The sequence below is a fragment of the Caretta caretta genome, chromosome 10 (genome assembly GCF_965140235.1).
Source record: "Caretta caretta isolate rCarCar2 chromosome 10, rCarCar1.hap1, whole genome shotgun sequence".
In the NCBI taxonomy this organism is placed as follows: domain Eukaryota; kingdom Metazoa; phylum Chordata; order Testudines; family Cheloniidae; genus Caretta; species Caretta caretta.
The window spans coordinates 69,724,102-69,748,988 of NC_134215.1; the positions used below are offsets into that span (position 1 = coordinate 69,724,102).

General features: G+C 43.4%; 1 protein-coding gene across 1 annotated transcript; it reads right to left on the reverse strand.

Moving 5' to 3' along the window:
* Window positions 1–3,620: 3,620 nt before the first annotated feature.
* Window positions 3,621–24,887, reverse strand: MINAR1 (membrane integral NOTCH2 associated receptor 1). Its single transcript, XM_048867412.2, has 4 exons — window positions 24,448–24,887; window positions 14,744–17,092; window positions 12,914–13,168; window positions 3,621–6,419 (listed from the first exon to the last, which is right to left on the reverse strand). The coding sequence occupies exons 2-4, from the start codon at window positions 17,039–17,041 to the stop codon at window positions 6,222–6,224; spliced, it is 2,751 nt and encodes a 916-aa protein (XP_048723369.1). The 5' UTR covers window positions 17,042–17,092; window positions 24,448–24,887; the 3' UTR covers window positions 3,621–6,221.

Here is a 24,887-nt window from a genome sequence, read left to right on the forward strand (position 1 = left end):
ACACCAATGAAACAGCCCCGCAGCCTGAGTCCCACAAGCCTGAATCAGCCGGCAGAGCTAGCTGCAGATTTTTCTTCGCTCTGTAGACATACCCTTACAGCTTGTCCCAAAACAGACTTCTCCCCTCACCTTCCATACTACACATTTTCACTCTTGGAAAACTGTGTTCATTTTGGGGAATGGCAGGATTTCACCGTTGACCAAATATCTAAGGACCCGAGCAGCGCCTCCAGAACAGGCTCTGGGGCCTGCCCACAAACCTGCATCTCCCTGCATCTCCTGGGCCTGCATCGGTGGACAACTGGAGGCCAGGCCCTTCTACACAAAAGTTCTTTGCCTCCATACTTGTCCCCAGCTGCCTCCCACCATTCCTGGGAAGTGATGTTGTCCCCAGGGCCCTCTCTCCTCTAACTTAAGAGGTTTCCCACAGTTAAGAGAAAGAATGGAAATGAACACACAGCCCAGTGCTGTAACGTGTCCAAGGCAACCTCTTTGAACCCGTTGGGGAACCATGTACATCTTCTAACCCCATCTACTACTTGCACCTCTGCTACATGGATACCTGGACCCATAAAGAGTCCTTCAGGGGATCTGGGTGGAAAAGGCATTCCTTGTTGCAGAGATGGCTCCCTAACCCACAGCATGGGGAGATCTATGAAACTCTGGGTCCTCTTTGTGCATGGATCTTTACATTGTTACAAAAGTCTGAAGGCCTGGGGCAAATGGAAAGTGAAAGTAGATTGGTTCAAACAGATCTGAGACGATTTAATAGAAACTACAGTAAAGCCACACACGGTCTAACAAAAAGCTGCATGCAAGGTGAAATTTTCAAAGCTAAGGGATTTGGATACCCGTTCCCATTAATTAAGCAGTATTATTATTAACAATGCCTAGCTATTATACAGAGCTTTTCATCAGTAGATCTAAAAGTGTTTTACAAATATCAATATGAGGCACAGAAAGATTTTAAGTGACTTGCCCCAGGTCACTCAGCAGACTAGAGGTAGAGCTGGGAATAGAACCTAAATCTCCTGAGTCACCATCCAGTGCATTATCCACTAGACCCCATTCCACCTCTGCCTGTAAAAAAGCATAAGCCAGGATCGCTTTTGGATCATTTGACTTATGCCTGTGGCTCTCATAGTCATGGCTTATGCTGAAAAATAGCGATCTCTGATTCCAGGAAAAACCAATAAACAAAAAAAAATGGGGGACTTACCTGTTGGAAAAGCATGACTGAGACTTGCATGGAGACCGTTCACTTCTCTTTCTCGAGCGTTTGGCTCCAGGTACTAGGCAGAGTAGAGGTGTGGCCATGGAATGTTTACATGGCAGTCTACCACGAGTCCATATTGCCGATAATGAATCAAAGCAATCAAGCTGGTTTTACAGTTAATGCTCCAGCAATACTGTAAGATTTAACATTCTGTCCTGTGAAGACAACAAAGAGAAAATTTGCTGAAAGCAGGTGCCCCTTTAAAGAAAGACAAGCAGCTGTGGGAGTTTTTCTAAATTGTACACTGATGAAACTGACCTTTACTTTGTACAGGAACATATGGTAGACAATTCAGCAGGCTGGGGGTTAAATTTTGTCCTCTGATGTGTGAATTCAATGGGATGCAGTCACATGAGCACATGAAAGGGCAGGATCTGGCCCTACGATCCAGTACTTTTTCTTGTGGCTCTTTTATGAGTTATAAAGGGATATTCAGAACAAGTATATCTGAAATAAAGTGTGTGTTCATCCAGAACAATTGATTTCTATGAACAATACATTCAAAGTGCAAAATCCATAGGATTGTGTCCTTGGCACAGATGCACTGTTGCATGTAGCATTTCCCCCCATACTATGTGAGAATTAGTGGCACTACTAAAACCTGATAGCTGCTATAGGCTCCATAGCATAATGCCCTTTGAATGGGGATTTAAATCAGTGTAGATCCCCTCAAACACCCTTCCATTCTGTACAAAGATGCCGTGTGGCCAACTTTTGTGATTGTTATCATGAGGCTTGTGATATTTGATGTATTTCTTAAAGCTCCAGCCCCTGGATTCATGTGATTGTGTGAGAATCTCAACCTTAATTTTTTTTAAAAGTAAGTTTTTAGCCATTGTGGTTACAGAGCAAAACCTGAAAACATACCCTGGATTCACCTGAATGGCTAAAAAAAACCCAATACAATGATTCTGAAGTTATTTTATAAAAGTATGATGATTTTCAAATCAATCTCATTTTTTGGAAATAGGGGATGCAGCCCAGTGCCATACAGCTCCATGACCTGCAGGGGTTGCACAGAGACAACATGGGACTCTCCACATCTTGCTCTCCCATTCTTCCCCCCCAGCCCCCCCATGCCAGTTCTGCTGCACTTCAGGCTGCATGCAATCACTGGAAGGAAGGGGCAGGATTTGCCCCATTAGAATAGGTGAAATGATACAATTTATTTCTTCTAGTGTTGAAGTGATGGATTTCAGGTCTGATTTTCCAGAGTGCTAAGCACCACATTCCACGTACTGAACACTCTCCACGCTGTGACTTCCTTGGGAGTTGAGAGTTCTCATCATCTGTAGGATTAGGCCCTGAATGAGTTGCAAAGATGGGAATGGAAATGAATACATTCCACCACACCAGTAACCTCCATCCTGCACTAGGTTTGTAAGACAACGTTTTTTTTAATGGCTCTCTAAGGAGTTTTTTCTGAAGATCTTGCTGCTATTAGGCTAAGCTAATTTGGAAATAAGCCTTCAAAGGGGGTATTTCCTTAGAGAGGAGGTGGCCAAGAACTTGTGATATGTTTTAATTTCAGTGTTGTCAGGTATCTTTTGAAGTTCCTCTCTATAGTCTGGTGCTAGAAAATCATCAATGTGGTGCAGCACTGTCTTTTATCTCTTTAAAACCAGGTAATCTTAAACGTCCAGGTTTTATTAACAAATCCAGCAGCATTTAAATCTCTGTAGAGCTCCTAAACAAACTGCCTGCTGATATGTGTATGCAATGTTGTTGCAGCTGTGTCGGTCCCAGGACATTAGAGGGACAAGGTGGCTGAGGTCGTATCTTTCATTGGACCAACTTCTGTTGGTGAGAGTGATTAAGCTTTTTAGCTTACACAGACTTCTTCTTCAGTTACTGATATGTGAGTATTTATATGCTACACGTATGCATTAATACTTACAACAGACAGTATCTGTGTAAATGTACATGGAGAGTAGACACCAAAATATTAACTGTGACCCTGTTAAAATAATTGATGATATAGCATAACGCAGACATGAAATAACCTATCAAATGAAATATTATTAGAGTCAGAGAGCTAATCTCCCATAAACCCTGGGAATTTTATGCAAAGGAGCTATTATTTTAAATTAATTTTTCATTATCTTTTTCCATCTTATTATTTCATAAGTGAGAAATCCATTAAAAATCCTGCCAAAAACTATATAGAATGGTTAGTTTTCTAGCGCTGAGACTTTCACACCATGGGAGCATCTTGATGTCCCTGGGGAAAAAAGGAAAAGTGACATAGTGATCAAAAATTATTTATATATTTCATTAAGACTTAGAAGGACACTTGTAATTTTCACATTTATTTCGTGTTATATTTAAATGAATCAAAAGGCAATGTTGTACAATAAATTTTATAAAAGAAAATCATTTGTTACATGTTACATTAAGCAAATGCCCCATTTTTAAAAAAGAAAACCCTATAAACTTTATCAGGGGCAGATCCTGCTCTCTCTCCTTACTCACATGAGTAATCCAGCTGACTTCAGTGAGTCTCTTTTGTCTGAGTAAGGGGAGCAGAATTATCCCCCCAGAATGTAATTTCTTTTATATTACTTGCAGTCTCATTTCATAATGTATATAACAATTTTATTTATAAGGCATAAATACGAAAAACAGCTCAATATGTTCATCGTTATTTTAATTGAGTAACACTGTCTAGTACACTTTATTCAATTACACCAAGGATTACAATGTACCTATATCTTTAATTTTTTTAAATACAAAAGTCTATCATATAGTATACAGTATATACTAGTGTGGTAACTGGTTCACAAGATTGACCACCATATTCTTGCAGGTCAGTACAGTCAAAATTTCACCTAACGTATATTCTCTATGTAGGACTTTATGGATCCACCTGCCATGAACTGCTGTACTTACGGAATCGGATGCTGGGTAAAACATGTCAGGGCTCATTGCATTATGTTAATTATTTTAAGACAATAGCTCTTAGCCAGATTTGTAACAGTGCTGGTAATACTGTTACAAATGCTGTGGTTTCTAAATTATCACTTTTTAACATGAATCTCTAAAGTCTAGATACCACCCAATGAAAAATGCAGCCCTCTGTTACCATACTGTCTCCATCCCGCAGCACCATAGTCCAAGGAGGAAGCTTGATATTAGAAAAGGGCCCAAACCAGAACATTTGGATCATGATCTGCACTCCTGCAAAATTCAGAGTTGTGTAGATCCAAGACTAAGATTAGGGGCTGATCTTTATAAGATATACATGGATGTGACACCCAATCATATATAAGAAATTAGTGGGGGTTTTTTGCTGAAAGATCAATGGTGGCTGATGTCTCCTATCCATAAATAAAACATAATGCATGAATAGTTCTCCAACGAGGAGGAGGAACTGATGCAAATTTAAAATGGTCATATATCTTCTCTTCCCACTCAGCTTTTCATTCACTTTTTTCAACCACCAAAGGTGAAAGGTGAGGGAGTGGCACACCTGAAATACCCACCAGCGATGAGCAATGTGGCACACCTGCATAACCAGGTTGGGAACTGCTTCTAAATAAATCAGAGTATCCTATTTATGGGTGTTCATTAAGAAAAGTTTCCTCCTTTTAAAATAGGAAGGGCAGGATCATGTTATTTCCTGAAAAGAGCTTTTAAAACGTCTATTTATTCCTGTCTGACTCAAGAGAAATATTGTACAGGTATTTGTTTTCTTTAGGCATGGGTTAAATAGGCTACTTAGGTCATAATTTGAGTCTTCCCTTAACCTGTAGCCCTGATTCAGGCTAAAGCATTAAATCAATGTTTCTGGCAGGACATGCTGACCAAGTAGACCGCTTGCTATACAACGGAGTCACAATGTTATTCTTTAAGTTCAATATTCATACTGAAGCTAAATAACCCCTGTGTAGAATGTATTGCATTAATAGCAAGTTTCCACTAGTGCTGAAAACCTGTGCCCTTAATATAAGTGCTCAGTAGCCTGCTATTTGGTAAGCACTCAAACCTGTAAAGAAGGCGTGTTGAAAATAATCCAGATTGGTTACCTACTATGCTGTGATTTATATTATGGATTAAAAATATCAAAATTAATCAATTCTATTAATCTACATTCTAAAAGGCACGAAGACTTGTGACAAAATTATAACTGTTCAGATTACATTCGCAAAAACCGCAACAGAGCAATAAGTGTCACTTGGATTTGCCAGTTCAGTTGGCTGGAAGGAGTGAAATCAAGACATTTTCATTGTCTGTGGAGGTAAAGAATACCCTTTTGGCAGGGAGCATTTGCCAACTCTTCACAAATGTTATTCCAGTGTAAGCCACTGAAACCTCTGTTGATTGCTTTAAAACATAATCTTTTTGGTCTGCAGCACATGGCACTTCACCTAAGTACTCAGTGATAATAAAACGGGTCTCAGGGCAAGATCGGTAATAAAGAGCCCTCACTGAATCTGAACATAGGAATGAGCTGCTTTCACGATCACACAATCTGCTTTCAATCAAATGATCAAGCAAATAAAATACATTCATATTTTTTCACATTGTAGAGTGCTTTAATATTTCTCTTGGCTCCCTAATGAAATGCATATAGCACATTCCCCTCTATACAGTGCAACTGCCAAGTATCCATATCTTCATTAAATGCCACACAGCTGAGACAACTTTCCTCTTTTGTCTGGATCCCCATCAGTTTCCAATTTTGTAAAATGATTTATTGATTCTCTGGGGGGGGGGGAACACACTTCTAAAATTTGAACTGAGTTACCATAACTCTGCCAGGTGTTTTGTTATTTAAAAGACTACTCTTCAAAAATTTATCTTTGTCATTTACACTATTCACCAGATATCTCAGCACATTCTTCCCCAGCAAATTGTTACAATTTTGCCACAAGGTGTTTAAAATACATAATGAAATATCTGGAATGTATATACACAGTTGGAATTCACGGGGCTGTCCACAGATTCATGATTTCATAGTACAAATGGGAACCACAATGACCAGGATAACTGTACAAGCTGCAGCCGCAATCAGGGCAGCTATCTTGCAGACTTTTGCTCTTCTGAACTCAGCTTCTTTGCGTTTTAATAAGGAATCATAGCCTGGAGTATAAATGTCTTCCATCCAGTATTCTAAGTTGTTTGGATTTAAAGATTCTTGAGTCTAAAAGTCAAAAGGAAAAAAAATTAATTCTCTGGGCTCTGTCAGAATAATTCAGGCAGGACTGAAGCTTTCCAAGGTGTGTCTACTGTAGAGATAAAGTCAGGTTAATGCTGCTGTCTCACTGTCACAATCTTTCCCTCTACCAGCTTCATGAACTCGCTGAAACAGATGGCAACATATTGCCAAGTCATAACAGTACCCTGTGGCTCCAAAGTCTCTTATGTATTATTGGGTTCCTGGAAACTTTGTTCGGTCTAAGTAAAACCTCTTTAATCCATTGAATAATTGAGGTGGTCATTAGTCTATTATCATTTGTAAGATTATTAAAACCTACTTGATGGGAAAACTTTTCTTAACTGGCTCATAAACTCAGTTTTACAGAGATAACCCTAACCTCGTTACTAGGACCTGCATGACAAGAGAAGTCTCCTCATCTTCCTCATACAATTTCTTGGATGGCTATTCTCTAGCGATGAACAGTGCATTGTACATAATGGTCCAAGTAAGGTAGAAGTTTTTGTGCGTGTGTTTATTTTAGAAAGACACACCTCCATCATAATGTACCACATATGGATGTTAAGATCTCGCATTTTTCTCTTCTCCTTTTAAAGCCCAAGATCCCCTTTACAGATAGAAACCCACAGGATGTACCAAACCAAGACAAAAATTACCACAGAAACCCCAGCGTACAGTAATGTCTAGAGGTGGGCTACCAATCATGTGAACCTTCGGAACATGGCCAAGCCCAGTCAGACCATTAGGAGAATTCAGGGCATCTCCACAAAAGGTGAGCCTCTTTCCTGTGATTTTCAGGCTCCTCTCCCCACCATGACTGTACATTTGGCTTAGTGGCCATGCTGCCATTAGCCCTCCAGTTCACAGATGCAGACTGCTTCCCCCTTGCAAGATCTGAATATATAATACTGCAACTATCAGCAGAAATTTTAAACAAGTACCATGGGTTTTCTATGTGATCATGCAAGGCAGTGTGGCTACTTTCCAGCTTCTACCTTTTCTACCCAGCTACATCCTCCAAAATTATGTAGACCCACAACTATACTGGTGCTCACTATGGGTTTCCACATGCTTGGTGGTGAGGGGAGGAGAAGTGGGCATGCAGCATACATTCTACTCCCATGTATCACACCTTCATATTCAGAATTTCACCATCTTCATGCATGGATGCCTTTTTGTACCCCAGTATTTGATCCTTAGGGCACAATCTGTATGTTTCACTGGCAGTAATATACAGTGCTGATTGCTCAGGTTTTAATGGTTTAATTTCCGTTATGTTTCACACTATTCTAATAGTACATTTAAAAACTAATAGACTTTGCCACTGAACCATTCAGGGTACGTCTACGCTGCAATTAGACAACCGTAGTGAGCCCATGCCAGCAGATTTGGGCTCGTGGGGCTTGGGCTTCAGGGCTGTTTCATTGCAATGAAGACTTCCAGGCTTGGGCTGCAGGTTTTTAATTGCAGTGTAGACATACTCATAGTTTCTTCTAAATGTAATATGATTGAATGAAAAGGTGAGAGCTAGAGTTGACTGAAAAACAGAAAACAATTTTGTGAAAAATGGCAAAATTCCAGAGGGGTTTCCATTTTGCAGGGTTCAAAATGGAAGAACGTTTGGCGTGTATATATATAATATGTATACGAACAAATCTGAATTTTCTTTTTTCCCTTTCCTCTCCTTTTTGCTAGTGAGTGCAGTAAAATGAATAATGTCCAGGTTTCTTGGTGGTGGTGGAGGGGGGCACCTACTTTGTCATTTTTCTTTCTGCCACATGGTAACTTTTCCAAAGTTGAGGAAATTTTTAAAAGTTACAAAGCAGCAAAAGGAAAAAGTGGAAAAGCCCTAGGCGTCATTCCTTCCATAACACTCAACTGTAAAAAGGAATAAAGAAAAAAAGGCAGGAAAGGGAAAACAAAACAAATTTCGAAATTTAAAACCATTTTGATGAAAAATCGAACATTCTGAAAAAAATGAAAGCTTTTTCCAAAGTTTTAAGTTTCTAAAAAAGCCTCTTTTGTTTGAGAAATAAATAAATAAATAATGCTTTTCCAATTTCTAGTGAGATCGTCATGTTATAGTTGTATCAGGTTTTGTACTCCGTTATAGCCCTGATCCAAAGCTCATTGAACAGAAAGACTCCTATGGGCTTCAGTGGACTTTGGATCAAGCCCTTCATTGGCTAATTCAGGTATTGTAGCTAATGTCTGGAAGCTTGCTCCTCCCATTTACTTTATGCACTGAGTTACTTTGGCCTGTGGAAAAAGTGATTTTACAGCTACTATAGAAACACTTAGACAATTAGAATCAAGTAACCATTAACATTGTTTAATGGAGATCTAACTGCCAGTGCCACTCAGCCAAAAATCAGACTATTGGCGCAGTCTGAGCTGGCACATGCGTACTCTTTCTCTGCTCTGCCTATTCTATTCTTCTGAACATATAGGATTTTGAAAAATGAATGTGACTTGTTCTTTGAAGGCTTCAGAAAGTAGGATTCTTGTACCCTGGTTCCTCATAAGAACAGCAGAGCAGTGGGATCTCATGGACACCCAACGTATATGTCATATGGAATATATATATGTTCTCCCTTGTAGTTTGAAAACAGTCTTGTGAGTGGGTCAGCCAGCTGAGAATCTTCACCGAGAGGAAGCCGAAGCCTTCGTTTTATAGAGGGAAGAGGACTGACAGGTTTATAAAGCTCTGAAAGGCATGTTAAATTAAAACAAAACTGTGCTGTACTTTCAAGGCAACTAATTTTGGACCTACCGACCTTGATATTGACTTGTTACTGACCTCAGGAGGAAGAAGCATTAGTAAAAAAAAAAGCCCATTACTGTTAATCAGCTCTTTTTCCATTTCATTGCCAGCCATAAGAATGTTGATTAAAGCATAATGTATTTACATTCAGTTCTAATAAAGTCAGTCGCTGGGAAGAAAACACACATCAGTGAGTGTCTGTTTCCAGGTTAAGTTTGTCAGTAAGCTTCATTATAGGGTCTAGACATGGGCTTTGCAGAGCAGACGTAGTAATCTGACAGTTCTTTGGAGGCAGAGGAGCAAGTTGTTGCTATTGCGTCATGGCAATACAAAGTACACATGACTGTCAAAATATACTGACTGGTTTCTCTGGTCTGCTAAGATCACTTAAGTAGCCTTAAAATGGCCAGAGACAGCTGGTGGAGAACTCTGCCATCAGAGAGTTTCCCCTATGCAAAGGGAGTCAAGTCCTGTGGCAGCTGACACTGTCCTTTCCTCCCCCAGCACAGTGGGAGGAGAGCTCATGTCAGGGATATTCTGGGGGTGGGAGTGTAGTGCTGGGGTCTTCCACCATGCCTGATCCTCCACTAGTGTAAGGTCTGTTATGCCACCTGTATGCCTGTATGCTTCAAACCATCCGATGGAGCACGGGTCCACTGCTCTATCTTGGCGTTTATCTATCCGCCATGCATCCTTCTCCACCAGAGAAGTGGCAGGATTTGGAAGCCAAGGTGGGTGAGCGGCTGCGGAGATGGACAGGACTGTTCCGGTGTCTCTCCCTGCGAGGGAGGGCGCTGGTGCTGGACCAGCTAGTCCTGTCCATGCTCTGGCACTGGCTCAACACGCTGAGCCCGGCCCCAAGGATCCTGGCCAGGCTCCAGAGGATGGCTTTGGAGTTCTTCTGGCTGGGGCTGCACTGGGTCTCTGCAGGGGTCCTGAGTCTTCCCCTGGAGGAGGGAAGACAGGGCCTGGTTTGCCTGTGAAGCCAGGTCCATGTCTTCAACCTCCAGACCCTGCAGAGGCTCCTTTATGATGCATGTAGTCCGGCGCAGAGCACGTTGGCGCACGCCTTCCTCCGCTGCCTCCGAGGGCTCAGATATGACCGGCAGCTCTTTTTTCTCCATCCGAGAGGTCTTCCACGGGACCTCTCCGAGCTGCCGGTCTTCTACCAGGACCTCCTCCGGACCTGGAAGCTTTTTTCGGTGACCAGGTCCTTTGTGGCCACCGAGGGGGTGGAACTCCTCACAGAGCCCCTGCTACACAACCTCGATCTACGTGTGCAGGTGGCAGCGTCTCCCTCGATGTGTCGGAAGTTGGTCCTGGCAGAAACCACCAGAGTTGGAGACCTCCTGGACTACGACAGTGGGGACTGGGTGGCGCCCCGCGTGCTCAGTCGACGCATGGGGCTTTTCACCCTTCCGACCCCTAGGAGCGTACTCCAGGAGGTGGAGGCCGCCTTGTCACCCAATTCTCTCGTTTTCCTGTGGCAAACGCTGCGAGAGGGTGCTCCCCACCCACCCCTCACCTCTGGCCCTCCAGACATTTTTCTTCGGCCCCTGTTCTGTGAGCCCCCACAGCCTCCCCGCTCCCATACCCCGAGCCGGCTGCATACCCTGCAGCTGGTCTGGTTTTGAACCGTGCCCAGAAACCATCTATACACTCTTGTGCTCCACACACTACACTTCCTCACCCTCGCATCCCACCCCAACACCAAGTGGTGGGACTATCTTCCACCTATAGAGGGTGAGGAGCCCTGGTGGGCCAGCCTTTATTCCACGGCCCACTGGGGACATCGGTTGGCAGCTCTTTCATGGAGCCGTGAGCACGGGCACGCACCTGGCGTGGTTCACCCCATACCTGAGGCCTGCTCCTTTTGCGGTGTGAAGGAGAACCTGGTGCACGCCTATCTTGAATGCGCCAGGTTGCAGCCCCTATTACAGCTCCTCCAGAACCTCTTGTTGAGGTTCTGGCTGCACTTCTCCCCACACCTGTTCCTCTTTGCACACCCTATCCGAGGCCCCAAGAAGTCGCAAGACCTCCTCGTCAACCTCCTCCTGGCCCTGGCCAAAGTTTCCATCTATAATACTAGGAGGAGGATGTTGGACGAGGGGGTGCTCTGCGACAGTGGGGCTTATTTCTGTTCCTCTCTAGTTTCACGCATCCGGGCAGAGTTCCACTGGGCAGCATCCACTGGCTCCCTTGACAGCTTTGAGGAGCAGTGGGGGCTGTCTGGGGTTCTCTGCTCAGTGGTCCCCATCCGGTATCCTTGTTTTGAACCTATGACCTTCACTCCGACCCCTGTTTTTCATTAGTTGTCCCCCGCAATCAGTTGGTCCCTGGGTCCAGTGGTCCCTCCCGCTAGGCTGGGGGAGCGGCCGTTAGCAAGCCCGCCCACCTCCCCGGTTTTTCAATATGACCCATATGCCAGTGACCCCCTGCTGCTTTAAATTCCACAGGGGCCAGGCAGCCAAAGATCAGAGAAACTCAACCAGCTCCCCATGGCCATCATTCTCCACTACAGCACATTTCAGACACAGTGGAGAATTAGAGCTGTCTCACTCTTGATATCAGATTGTGTAAGGTACATGAAGTGATGCTGGTGGCATTCTTAGCCCTGCAGTGCTCCATATGGGGAAACAATCCCTATTTTGGTCTAAAAAATTGTATATCCCATGTTCTACACTCATGAAATCCAAGCTGATTTCTCATGTAACGGTCTGTCTTGTGTTTTGTCACCAAATGTTAGTCTCTGTGTGACTGCCTTAGCATGGCTTGAATGGCATTTTATACATTTCTCTGTGAAATTAGTGGTCAAACGTTTTCTTGCTAATTACATTTCAGTCCTTTTCACTGGAGGTGGGATCAAAATTTGGATCCAGATTTAGAATATCCCAAAGTTCGGGAATACTCAGTTCCGTAGTTTTGGTTCAGTCTGCTATGAAGGTAGGGACCATGTGCCATGCAGGTTCGGATTTCAAACACCCCAGGGTCTGAGAATGTTTGGATCCATGTTTGGGTTTTGGACCCATGTCCTTTAATAGTTCACCCTGCTCTGTTTGTTGCATGTACACAAGTCCAAAGTGCATGCTGGTAGTTCTCTAGCAAGATCTAGGAAGCAGTTCTTCATGAGACTATTGTTCTCATATTCACTCCAGATGCCATAACAACAATGTTCAATTTTAAAAGAGTTTTTAAAATGTCTCCCTTCATTATTTTTAGTGAATTTCATGCTTGTGAAGAGGGCTAGACTGACAGCCCTACATGCTCGTTCTCTATGTACAATATGCACAGAACATGTACGGTCAAATCAGCAGTAATGCCAGCTTCTCTGCCCCACCCCACCTTACTAACGCACATCAAAACTGACCTAGAATAACCACCATTTGGGGGATAAATGCTCAGTTCATTCTCTACGTCCATTCATTCTTTAACCCCTCTTGCGAGACGTCTAACGAGGTTCCAACGGTGGTGGTGGTGATTTTATAGACAACTGTCCACTAGGAAATGGACTGAAACCATCAACTATTTCAAAGGTCACAGAACAGTGATAGAACGTTAACAGTTGTTATTCACCACTGGTCTGGGATGGATCTTGAGCCAGCAATGTAAAAGTTGAAGCCTTAACTTCCTGCGCTATACAAATGCCCCATTAAATAAACATTCTGGTAAACATCCTTCACAATTGTGTCACTAAAATGAAACAAACAGGACTCACTTGTAGATCCAAAGCTGCAAGCTTGCCTTTATCTCCTGAATTCCTGGTATATTCTTCTATGGTCCATGATGGCTGGGCACGTTTAACTTCAGCCAGTTCTGTCAACCTCATGTCTGTGTAGAGTGGGTTGCTTTTCATATGTGACTTGAGTGATGCAGGGTAGGGATGAGGACTAAAGACTTGTTCAATCAAGAAAGCATCTTTTGGTTGTTTAGAGAGTCTATGTGGCTGTGGGATTTCATACTGCCTGTCTGCCTGCAACAAGGTTCAAAAGAATTTCAGAGAATAAAGAGGACTTTGGGGGGGTTAAATATGAGAAGGGAGAGAGATTTTCTTTTCACCTCTACAGCACGAGACTGCCTAAGCCATGATAACAAACCCACAAACCAGAGCCAAGCTTTCAGCTGGCCTTAATCCAATCTCCATCCTTGCTCTCACCAATAGACTGATTGTCACAAGCACAAACCTGCATTCGCACTATTGTGGGCACAAAGTTAGAGGTAGCAGCTGAAAAGTTGATCCTAGTACTGCTTACAGGTTAGATAAACTGCTCTGGGATGCTTTTGCTGTAGATAAGACTCGCTGAATTGGAAAGCCTTTGGACTAGAGGGCTGTTTGAAGACACTCCTCTGCCAAGGGAACTCTGCTCCCCGCACTGACACTGACTGGAAGGGGAACCATACTACGTGAACAGTCACCCTTACACCAGACTTTCCACAATGCTGCTCCAGTGTTAGAGATGTTCATTTGATCACATTCTAATTAGTGATCAGGGCATTGCTAAAGGTCCAGAGGTTCACGCTGGCTCTGATAAACCTATGAAAGTTTGGATGCTTCAAATTACTGAGGGTCCCTCCCCACAGTTTTTCTACAACCTTCCAATAAGTCTTTGGTTTCTTCTCCCTCATTTCACACACATCCACGAAACCCCTGGTTCTCCCTTCTCCCCAGGAAGTCTCTGACCCCACCCCATTCCCTCCAAGAACTCCTCCTTCACAGGCCACAGCACACCCTGCAATGTGTTCCCGACTTCTGAAGAAATGTTGCGAGACCCAGCAGCCCTGTCTATTGGGCCCTAATCTCAGTGAAATACAAATTGCTCAGTAGAGGAGCCCAGGTTTAAATTTAGCAGCAATCAGAAGGGCTGCTGACCAATGATAGAATTTCCAAAGGTGGGAGTGGTTAGTTGCAGGGAGGAAGGAACCACGTCCTCCTGGGTAACTGAAACGGAACCGCAGCAATGGTGTAGTCTAGACAATGGAGACTTAAAATACATGTTAGGAGAGATGTAAATGACTGGGAAAGTCAGAGGAAAAGGGAAGTGTATTAACAGTTTGTATTTTAGTGTACGCATACTAGGATTTTTTCTTAGGAGAGTCAGAGCAAGTCATATCTTTTTCTGGTTCTTTTAAATATATAATTTTTGAAAGAAGATACCAAAATAGACTTTTTACTATATCCCTTTTAAAAAGAAGAGTATTGCAGATGGTCACAATTTTCCTTATGCTCTTTTCACTTGTTTAATTATTCCGTGTCCTTATACCACCAGTGATCATGATATGAATGACTTTCTCTCCTGAACCTGCCATTCAAACCTGTCCCTTTCTAAAGAGCTGGTTGCTTTCAGGAACAGCTTGACCATTTCATACTGTGCAGTTGCCAAGGAAGTATAGGTAAGAAATCATTCAATTATGATAACTATGAAGACTAGCATAATACAATAGGCAGAGTATTACCAAGCCCTGAAGCTTCATATATCACCAAAGACAATCATAGCTAGAGTGGTTTTAAAAAAAAAAAGCTTATTATGTAGGTTTAAATAGAAATTACCTCTTTGGATTTCCTGTGCCAGTCCTTATTTTCAACTCCACCTCTGTCTTTCATCTCCTCTTCTGTCATGCCAACTTGGTTGGTATATGTGATAGCTCTCCAGTCTCGAGGAGAGTTGGAAATACTTGCTATTTTGGATTCAGTGGCGCTGTTCTCCTCAGTCAGTGACCGTGAGGACCTCCTGGTAAATAAACTTTTTTTTAAGGCTTTTACCCGAAGACTTTCGCTGTTACTTCCGCTGACATCAGAACAGCACCAGTCAGGGTTATTCTCCAATTTGCCTCCGTGAGAAGCATTATGACACTGAAATACCCGTGGAGAGGTGCTCTCATCTGACTGAACCTCACTCGTCAGGGAATTAAGATCTATTTGTACATTGACCTTCTCTGGCTGCTGAATTTTTTCATCCAACTTATTTAGTTTTCCCAGGACTTGGGAGATTTCTTCTCTGACGCCTGACAGAGATTCTAGTTTCTTTTCTATTTCACCAATCCTGAGAACTAACTTGCAGACACTAGTTTTTAGTTCATCATCTGTATTGTTGATATCTGCCCGGACGACTTTATCTAGCTTGTTACTAGAATTCCCATTGGTTATTTTAGTTAAATTGTGTTCAGGAGAGCTTTCACAGTCAGATTTACGTACCTGAGACAGTGACCCAGTGCTGTTGTAACAGGAGGATTGCATAACTCCTGTAGATCCACAGATGCTCATATCGTCCAGAAACCGAAAAATGTCACTGATATCATCACTCACAATTTCAGAGTCATCATCTGATTGCTTTAGAGAGTGCCTCTCACCATACTTAGTTTGGCTTGGAGCACATAACTCCTTGCATTTTTTGTGTTCCAACCCTTGCTGCTCTGTTTGTGTCCCAACACTGGTGGTTTTGTCAATGCTTAGCAGCTGAACAGAAGTGCAGTTAATGCTTTTATCCCTAAACTTTTTGATTGGCTCGTGTTTCTCCATGTCTACGATGGAGGGAATTTCCTTGGGTTTGTGTCCATTTTGTTTTACGGCATAGTTAGCCTGCATAATCGGTGTTTGATCCTTGGGATTGAGATAGGTTTGGTGCCTGTCTGCTGCAGGAAAACTTGGTGACTGGTTGTTTGAACTCTGATATCGCTGCTTCTCTTCAGCTTGCTTCCTACTGAAAAAGGATCTTTCAAAATCAGGTACCTCCTCTGTGTTTAAGCTCCAGCTTTTTGCTGGCCATGCAGTTTGTTTAATCGGTTTTCCTGCCCACCTTTTTGTATCTTGGGGTCCAAGTATAGTGGTTGGGCCAAAGTATGTAGAAGCTTGGAGATCATCTAAGCTTTCGTGTTTTACTCGTCTTTTGTCTGGTATCGGAGAATAAACTGGGTTCAAGTACTGGCTGCTGTACGGCATTTCAAAACTGTGGTTGAAGAAACCCTGTTTGGAGATTTCTTTCCTGTTCTGAGGCTCTACAGGTCCATCTTCTGGTTTTTTATTGGGCAGCATTAAATTGGGAGATATTGTGATAAGATTATGAAAATCCTCCTTGAATATGTTCCTTTTCTGTACACATGATTGCAACACAAATGGCTCATCATTTGAAATAAAAGTCTCTTTTATAGCTGCATTGATAGGCAATGAGTCCTGGTCAGAGATTGACTCGTTCTCAATGTTCATTGGGAAGTATGTGCTCTGCATTTCACAGGGCGGAGAGTTAACAATGGAATAGGATGCTAGTGCCTGCAGCCTATCAAGCGAGGCAGCTCGGCCTTTCATTTCCTTATTAACACCAAGCAAAAAGTTAGGTTCTGAAGTAGGTACAAATTGTTGACAATCTTTACAATCCACCTTCCTGCATTTGGAAGACCTTCTACCTGAGTAGCCCCTGTTAAACTCTCTGTCTCTCAGCTCGCAATTAGTCACACAATCCACCACGTTGCATATTTCTGTGTCAGACCTGCAGGACTCAACTGATTCTTTCTTCCTCATTTTTTGTCGTGCAACAGGGAGTTTTTCCTTAGCCACTCCCCCATTCATTTGTATGAGGTTGAATATTGTTACTATATCTGCTGCAACCATGATTTTCTTTGATTGCTGATTGTTTACAGTGCATCTCATTTTGTCTTTGAACAAAGTCGCTGGGAAATTAGGATCCAGGCAAGCTGTGTAAAAGAGCACACTTCTGAGCTTGGCTAGCTGGGACAAATCAAACCTTGCACACAGTGATTTGCAGAGATCCTGATAAGAAACGGTGTTTTGCTTGGTATCCAGCTCTTCCAGAATCTTCACCAGGAAGAGCGAGGATTCCTGGTTGGTCTCCATGCTTGATGTGTGCTAAGTTTTCTTGTTTAGCCTGAAAACGGTACTCCAGTTCTGCAGTTCACACAACAGCAAACAGAAAAGATGGTAAATCCCCTTTAGATCAAATCCAGGACATTCTTTCAGCCATACACGGAATTTGACTAACCAGCCATACAAATTTAGGGCTAGGTCGTGCAACCTGTCCTCATGTTGGTGAGCACTTACACACACACCCAAAGGGTGAAATCCCGGTTCCATAGAAGTAAATGGGAGTTTTGCCATTGAAGTCAGTGGGACCAGGATTTCACCCAAATAATCTCATTGACATCAATGGGTGTGCTCATATGTGAGCAGTCACCGACATGAGTAAGGGTTGCACAATCTATCCCTAAAATATCAACACAAGCTACACAGAGATGAGAAAGCTGCTGACATAAAATCCGAACATACTTGCTAACGGACTTTCTCACAATGGCTTATGAATCTGTAAGAGGATTTGAAAAGTTCAGATGTGGCTATAATTGCAGTACCTCACTCTTAAATCAAAAAGCAGCCCCCACATTATGTGAAGCACAGATGTTTCCACATCTGATTTGCCAGTGACACTCAGGAAGACTCAGGTAAACAAACTATGAGATGTTGGGAGGAGTTAGCTGAGCAGTTTACTTGAGCAAATAATCCTGACATTGAATTGTGTATTTTTATGATCTTTTTTGGTGCTTTGCAGAAATAGGTTTTCCTAACTTTGAGACTCAAGGACTGTGAGTTTAAGATAACCCACCATACTTGTAAGCCTAGGAGAAGCTTGCTTCAGGAATAAAATGTGGACTAATGTTAGAAAGGGGAAGAAATTGTTTAAAAATATATTCCCACTAGATCTTGAAACCCATCCAGGAAATGAGAGATGGCTGACTGCCAATTGGCTTAGTTTGAAGAATGGGCTATTTCAAGGGCAGAGAACGTCCTCGACTATGACATACTACCAGAGAAACATGGGGAATGGAGCCCCATTTGCCATCCATAAATGGCAGGAGAATGGTGGAAATGGACACTTATATGGATAACCAGAATAACCAGATTTATAGTACATAAAACTAACAAACATGTTGGAAGGGATATAAAGCCTTGTGCTTTCAGGTCTTAAGCCAATTTCTAACTATTAGGGATTAGGATGAGATCTTCATGGGGGGGGCAGATTATTCCACACCTGCCTACTCTTTGGTTTCTTGCACCTTCATCTGAATATTTTGTGCTGACATACTGGATTAGATGGACCATGGATGGGTCTGATCCAATCTGGCAATTTCTATGTTTGGTCACAATCTTTGTATTATTCTTATTTACAGGAATGGCAAAAATCCTTACCCAAAGTGCTGTGGTATCTCCCCACTCTCTCTCCTCTCTAGTCCAGCCCTTAAAACTATTCTCCCCACCATATAAACTGCTGTGTATCTACCCAAATGGCAAAGCATCAAAGTTATGAAGTCAGGTTTGTGGTATTTTTCTTTTAAATTATCTATAAGAAAGTCATCTCCCAGTCAGAAATGACAGGACTTTTGAGTGCTGCTCTAGAACATGGGATTTCTTTTCAGCGTGTTGTAGCCTTTCATCTTGAACTGACACTACACACTAGTATAATGACAGGTTTCAGAGTAGCAGCCGTGTTAGTCTGTATTCGCAAAGAGAAAAGGAGGACTTAGTCTCTAAGGTGCCACAAGTACTCCTTTTCTTTTTACACACTAGTAATCCACTGTCAGTGTCAGAGGCCAGCATATATCCGCATCAGTAGCAAATGCCACAGCAGCATCTTCCAAAGGAAGAGTCTAGGTTGCCTTTATGAATCAAATGTACATTCAAACTTGCTTGTTGATTTAAGAAGCACCTTCCAGCTGGCCCGATATGCTGGAAATTGTGCAGCTGCAGTACAAGCCAGCAGTCCTACTGAACGCAAACCCGACATTCAGCGACCCATAGACCTGGGGATTCTCCTGGGCTGCTACTGTTTGTATGTTTGCTTTTAAGAGCTGGGTGGCAAGAGAGTAGCGCTGAAAGTAATACTTCAGCTCTACACCACAAATTAAGTGTGTGTAGACATACCTGTACTAGCTTTAATTTAGCAGATGGGGTAACAATGGTAGGAGGAAGTGGCAGTATGGGCTTCACTATGGCCTAGCTATCTCTCCCCCAAGCCTGCCAGGGAAACCAGCTGTGTACTTGGGTTGCTGGCCCATGCTCGGGTCCACACCGGCACTTTGTTACCGTGCTAGCTAGATTAAAGCTACAATGACACTTTCATTTGGGGTGCAGACATACCCTTTGGGCTACAGGAGGATGGGTACATCCCTTTTCTCTTCATTAGTGTGTGCTCCACGGCACAACCTCTTCATCAACACTTCTTTGTATTCCTCTGATGTGTCACCATTTAAAAGTGAGACTTTCATGAAGTGTTGGGCCCAAATAATTCTAACTGCCAGCAAAAACACAACATACTTGGAGAGTTTACTTCACATGGAACAGTTCGGGGAGGGGGGGAATGTAATCCCCAGTGGAAAGCTGCCTCTTCAAGAGGCCATGGGGATGCCTGGTGTTGAAAGTCAAATATGGCCACACTGCTCTGCCAGCCCAGCAGACTTGAAATGTGCCATTTTCACCACCAACATGCAAAAGACCAGAAAAGGCAAAACCTTATCTTCAATAAGTCTTCACAGCTTCTCTCAACCCCTCGTGTGGATATGCATTTTCACATTTAAATACACAGAATACCCCCCCGTTATGCCACTGCCTTCTCTCCATACAGGCCCCTGCTACAGGCTCATTTCCTTCCCAATGCATGCAAACAGTGAGTCACTAATGGTAAGTTGCTTGAAAGTCGCACTCCATTCACTCCTCTAGTTCCGAATACATCCTGCCTACTCTGTCTTGAGGAGTAAGGTATTCAGGGTAAAGATTGGCTATATTTTGTCTCATGGGCTACATAGCACAAAGCTGGCACTTAACTATTATTAGAATAGCACCAAGGTATTGGTTTCCTCTATACAGATGACCAAAGCCAAAATTTGGCTCCCAAACCATCCTTCTTCATATAAGCAGAGGCAGTGTGTCCTAGTGGATAGAGCATCTGACTGGGACCCAGGACACACCTGTTCTATTCCCAGCTGTGATGCTGGGCAAGTCACTTTACCCTTCTGTGGCTCAGTTTCCCCCTGTGTAAAACTGAAGTAATGATAATGGCCTCATTTGTAAAGTGCTTTGAGATCTACTGACAAACATTGATATAAGTATTATATTAATAAAATCAAAGTTTGGCCTGATTTTCATACTTCTACTGAGTTACTGGGAAGTCTTAATGTTCAGCACCTCTGATAATCAGGATACTGGTTTTTTAGGGGGGTGGTACAGATGAAGGAGCCTAGCTTTAGACATTCAGATAATAACATTCTGGTCTAAAAGACAGGCTGCAAAATCTGACTGAGGCGTTCCGTAAATGTGCACTGTCTAGGAGCTAGAACACGTTCTCCTTTGCCTGTTCTCCATGCAGTCATGTGAATGGCCTTTTGGTGTGCGTGTAACAGAGCTGCATTGCGATGGCTCATCTGGTTTTAATTTGGGTAAACTGTTTATCTTGTGTAGTGATCCTCATAATATACAGACTTCATCGGAGGTACTAAAATGAGTACAGAATTTGTGAGCTTGTGCCATGCTAGAAAGACCATACACTGGCAGACTCTGACAGTGAAAATAATGTTTCAAGTCCTGTGTAAAATAGCATATTCTGTACCCCTTTTTCACATTGTCTAAGATAATAAAACCAGGCAAAAGAATCTGGGCATAAACCACATCTTTATTTGGTGTTCACACCTTTTAATAGCATGTTAGCTAATGTGTGGTCTTTGTCTAGGCAAAACCCACCAGTAACTCCCTGTAGCACCTGAGACAGATGCTTTCTGAAATGACACCCAGTAAGCCGTCAAATCTAAGTAACCAAGCATTTGTCCACATATTGTCTTAGTTGTCCGTTCATTCTGTCTCAAGGCAGGATGTGGAACACAACTGTATAATGTGTATATATTTATATGTGTGTGTGTATATGGAATGATTGATTGTATAAGGTACACATGCATATACATGCAGCAATGTAAAGGATCCAAAATATGTATAAGAAGATATTTTAGATTAGTGCACAAGGGTAAATCTACGTGTATGGTGTGTCAGAGGTAGATGGTTTTGGTAGTTTGTTTTCTGCTATATGGCCTCTGACCAAACGAGCTACTTAATAAAATCAAGTCATAAAAGATTAAATGTTAACACTGGGAGGGTCACTTTGAGCTAGAGAGCTTTCTCTCCTAAGAGTCAGTTTTCTCAGCCCTAATAGCACACCTATACCGTTGAACAGATACATATAGTATCATATGGCACCGCTAGTCAATGGGGGCCAAGTCTCAATGTGTTCAAATGAGCTCCAGGCTTACCACAGATCAACCCTTTTTTACCCTACATGGAGTAACACTGAATATTTCTCCCATGTTAATGTGAGAAAAAATTAACCCATTGTTGCAGAAGCAGTCCTGGAGTATTAACATTCCATCTTTCATTCCCAAGACTACTTTCTGTTCTGCAGTGGCATGTTCTGCTTATTTTCTAGTTGTGGTAGGACTTAACTCCTCCATGCGGTTTCTCTCCTCTGACTTCTGCCCTTGTGGGAAATCTGTGTACGTTGCTCTTTGTCCTTCCCCTTGGAGGAGCCAGAATATATTTCTCTTTTTCCTCATCTCCCAAATAAGTACTCAGACTCAGATTTTGTTAATTTATCTACACTGGGAATTCAAAATCTCCAGTAGATTGTTCTCCCAGAACCACTGCTGCTTCTGCCACTGCATTCAGCAGCACCCACATGTGTAAACAAATCTGCCCTCTGTTATGCCTGTAAAAGCCCATGTCCATTGTGCGGGGACTTGGCTGTGGCAGACGAATCGCACGTGTGGCTTGACAGAGTCCCACCACTGTAGTCTCATGAATAATTATCGGATAGGAGGGTTCCTTAGCTGAGCCTGAATTATGCCCACTGACTGACAATCCACATATTCTTCTCCAGCTCTTTCCTTCCTTCCTATTTGTGTTTCTGACATTTGCTCTGCCCCTTTCCCACTACCCACAGCAGGTGCAGCTAATGCACAGATGCAGTTGCTACAGCCATCATTTCCCTCTGCCGTTAATTTGCTAATAGAAAAACAGCCCTCTCTGCTTTTTTATAGTGACTAATGGGCCACCCTATAATACTACTGCAGAGGTGATAGATTGATAGAGAGATAGACAGAGCTATATTCACATAAATTCACACACATTGAGCTAGTTACTTCAGTGCTGAAGAACATTAATTCAAATCCGCCCCCCCTCCCCCCGCCACTATGCTGTTTCACGATTAATCTGAACTCATAAATCTTCAGTTTGTCCCAGTGGTGCCGGCTATAACCCACACTGCCACAGCCCCCACACAGAATGTTGATATGGGCTGTCGTTTGCCTTTTCTCTTGTGCTCACAAACCCATCTTCATGTCACAGCATTCAGAAACCTTGCAGCACAAAGCATCTCCAGCTGCTTTTTTTTTTTTTTTTGACTCCTACCCCACCTGCTCTCAGGATCTCATACTCTGGAAACAATGCTTTATTGCCTCACTCCTCGGCTCTTTTGTACCCCAGTCCATGCTATTCGTAGTTGCTCCTTTCCTCCATCCACTCACAAGACCAAATCCTGCTCACAACCAGCCTCTGACATGTTGGTCTCATTTAGACTGTCACCTTGTGATTTCAGCAGCTGTGTTGACTCCCACCCTCCGGGGCAGGTAAGAAATTCTCTGCTGGCAGTGTGCCTCAGCAGAGTGATTTTTATTCACTCCTCTAGACTCTAAGAAGAAGAATGCCATATAGCCTGGGGCTTTTTCACTAGCTGTGGCCAACGGCTTTCTGTAATTCTGCATATTCTGCATAAAATGAAGCATGCTTTGTGCTCTGTGATACATAGAGCATCCTCTCCACAAATCTAAGCTGGAGTTGGGTTTGTTTTTGTTTTTTTAGATGGGCTTGGAAAGAAGTTGCTGTTTCTTGGCTACTGTGTATGAAACAAGCCTTATAAACTATTCCATTTACAAACCTGGCTTCCCAAAGAAAGCAGGATGTACTGTTTTATGGATGTTGTACAACGCTCGGCACTCAGTCAACAACTCCCACAAAATTCAGCACCTACTGTAGTCCACTAGTGCATAAATTAAGTTTGAACTTGCAAATAAAGCCAGCATTTTCTCAAGGCCGTGTCACAGCTCAAGTTGAACGATGTTTGCCATTTGATACAGGATTTTCCTTTCACAATAATGCTCAGATTCACACTTACATTGTTCAGTTATGCAACTGAAACCCTGCATTCAGATCCTCAGTGTGACATGGAAAAGTGAAAGTTATCATTCTAAAACTGGAATGAATTACTTGATTTATTACTGCATCACTCCTTGTGGTTATTATTCAGCAATCATTGGCAATATACACACATGGAACTACTGTCCTGTCAATAACATATCAGAACTCCTTCAAGTAAATTTTTTTGCACATAACAAGGCATCCTTGCAAACTGTAACAGACACTGAAATAGCTAATCAAGTTACAAATGAGCCCCAAAATATTTCACCCTGTCTCTGGCCAGCCTGGGTTTTGCTTTTCCATTTTGCTAGGTACAGAGCTAACAAAGCCGACTTTGCACAAATTGCTTTGCAGATCCAGTGATCTCTGCTTCTCCAGCCAGGGGACTAGTTATTGCCCCCTTCATCTCCCCGCCAACCCCCATTATTTCCAATCCTGCTGAGCTCCCTCGGGCTAGGTACAGTGGCACCTGGGAAAAGGCAAAGTGGTTGGAACATTATTCCCTCCATTTCTCAATAGTCTGATTTGTAGCAGGATTCGAAGTGGAGCTGTCCCCAAAGTCGCCGGATGAGTTTCAACATTTTGACTCTCTCTTTCCCCTACAAGGCTGCAAAGGGAAATGATGCCTAAAATGAGCCAGGGAGACTGCAGGGCTTGTAACTTAGACTTTGGGATTCATATGTTGTTGATCCCAAACAGGGGAACAGAAGGGGGGGGGTCAAGGTAGACACTGGGGACTACCCCCCAAAAACCCTCACCCCCTCCTAAGAAATGAGAGCTAGATACGTTCCTATGAGCTGGAAATAGTAGGGATCATCCTGGTTGTGCAATGGGGTGCCATGGGGTGGGGGGGGCTCAGCCTTTGGACCCCTTTTTCTTTCTGGCAAGTCCCTCTCCTCTCAATCCCCTGCAAATAACCCCTCTTCCCCCGCCTGGCAGCACGTCCCACAGCGCCCAGGACTCCAGACTCGTACCCGCTCTACCAAGCAACAGCCCCGGCCGGCCGGCGCATCGCTTACCTTGAAGTTGCCACCTGTCTCTTGTTTGGGTGTGTGTGTGTGTGTGTGTGTGTTTTCCGTTTCATGTCAGGCTTGTCTGCTGCAGCAGAGACTTTCCAGCGGGGAGGAGGAGGAACTGCTTCAGCTGGAAGCCACCGCAGGGTCCCATGGTGCCAGGCTGAGATTGCAAAGGGGGCAGCAGGTTGGCACTGGGGGGGGGGGGCCGGGCGGCTGCACTGGCCAAGCGCCCCCCTCCCAGCACAGCGCGCCACTGCGGGCAGCTCCGGACGCGGCGGCGGCTGCTGCTCCTGCCGCTGCCTTTGTGTGGAAGACGTCAGCGGCTCAGGACCTTCCCCAGCTAGGAGGGCCCGGGAGCCGGAGCATCGCAGGCAGAGCAAGGGGGGAGGGAGGACGCAGCCCGCTCCCCCTCCGCTGGAGAGCCGCTCCCCTCACCCCACCCC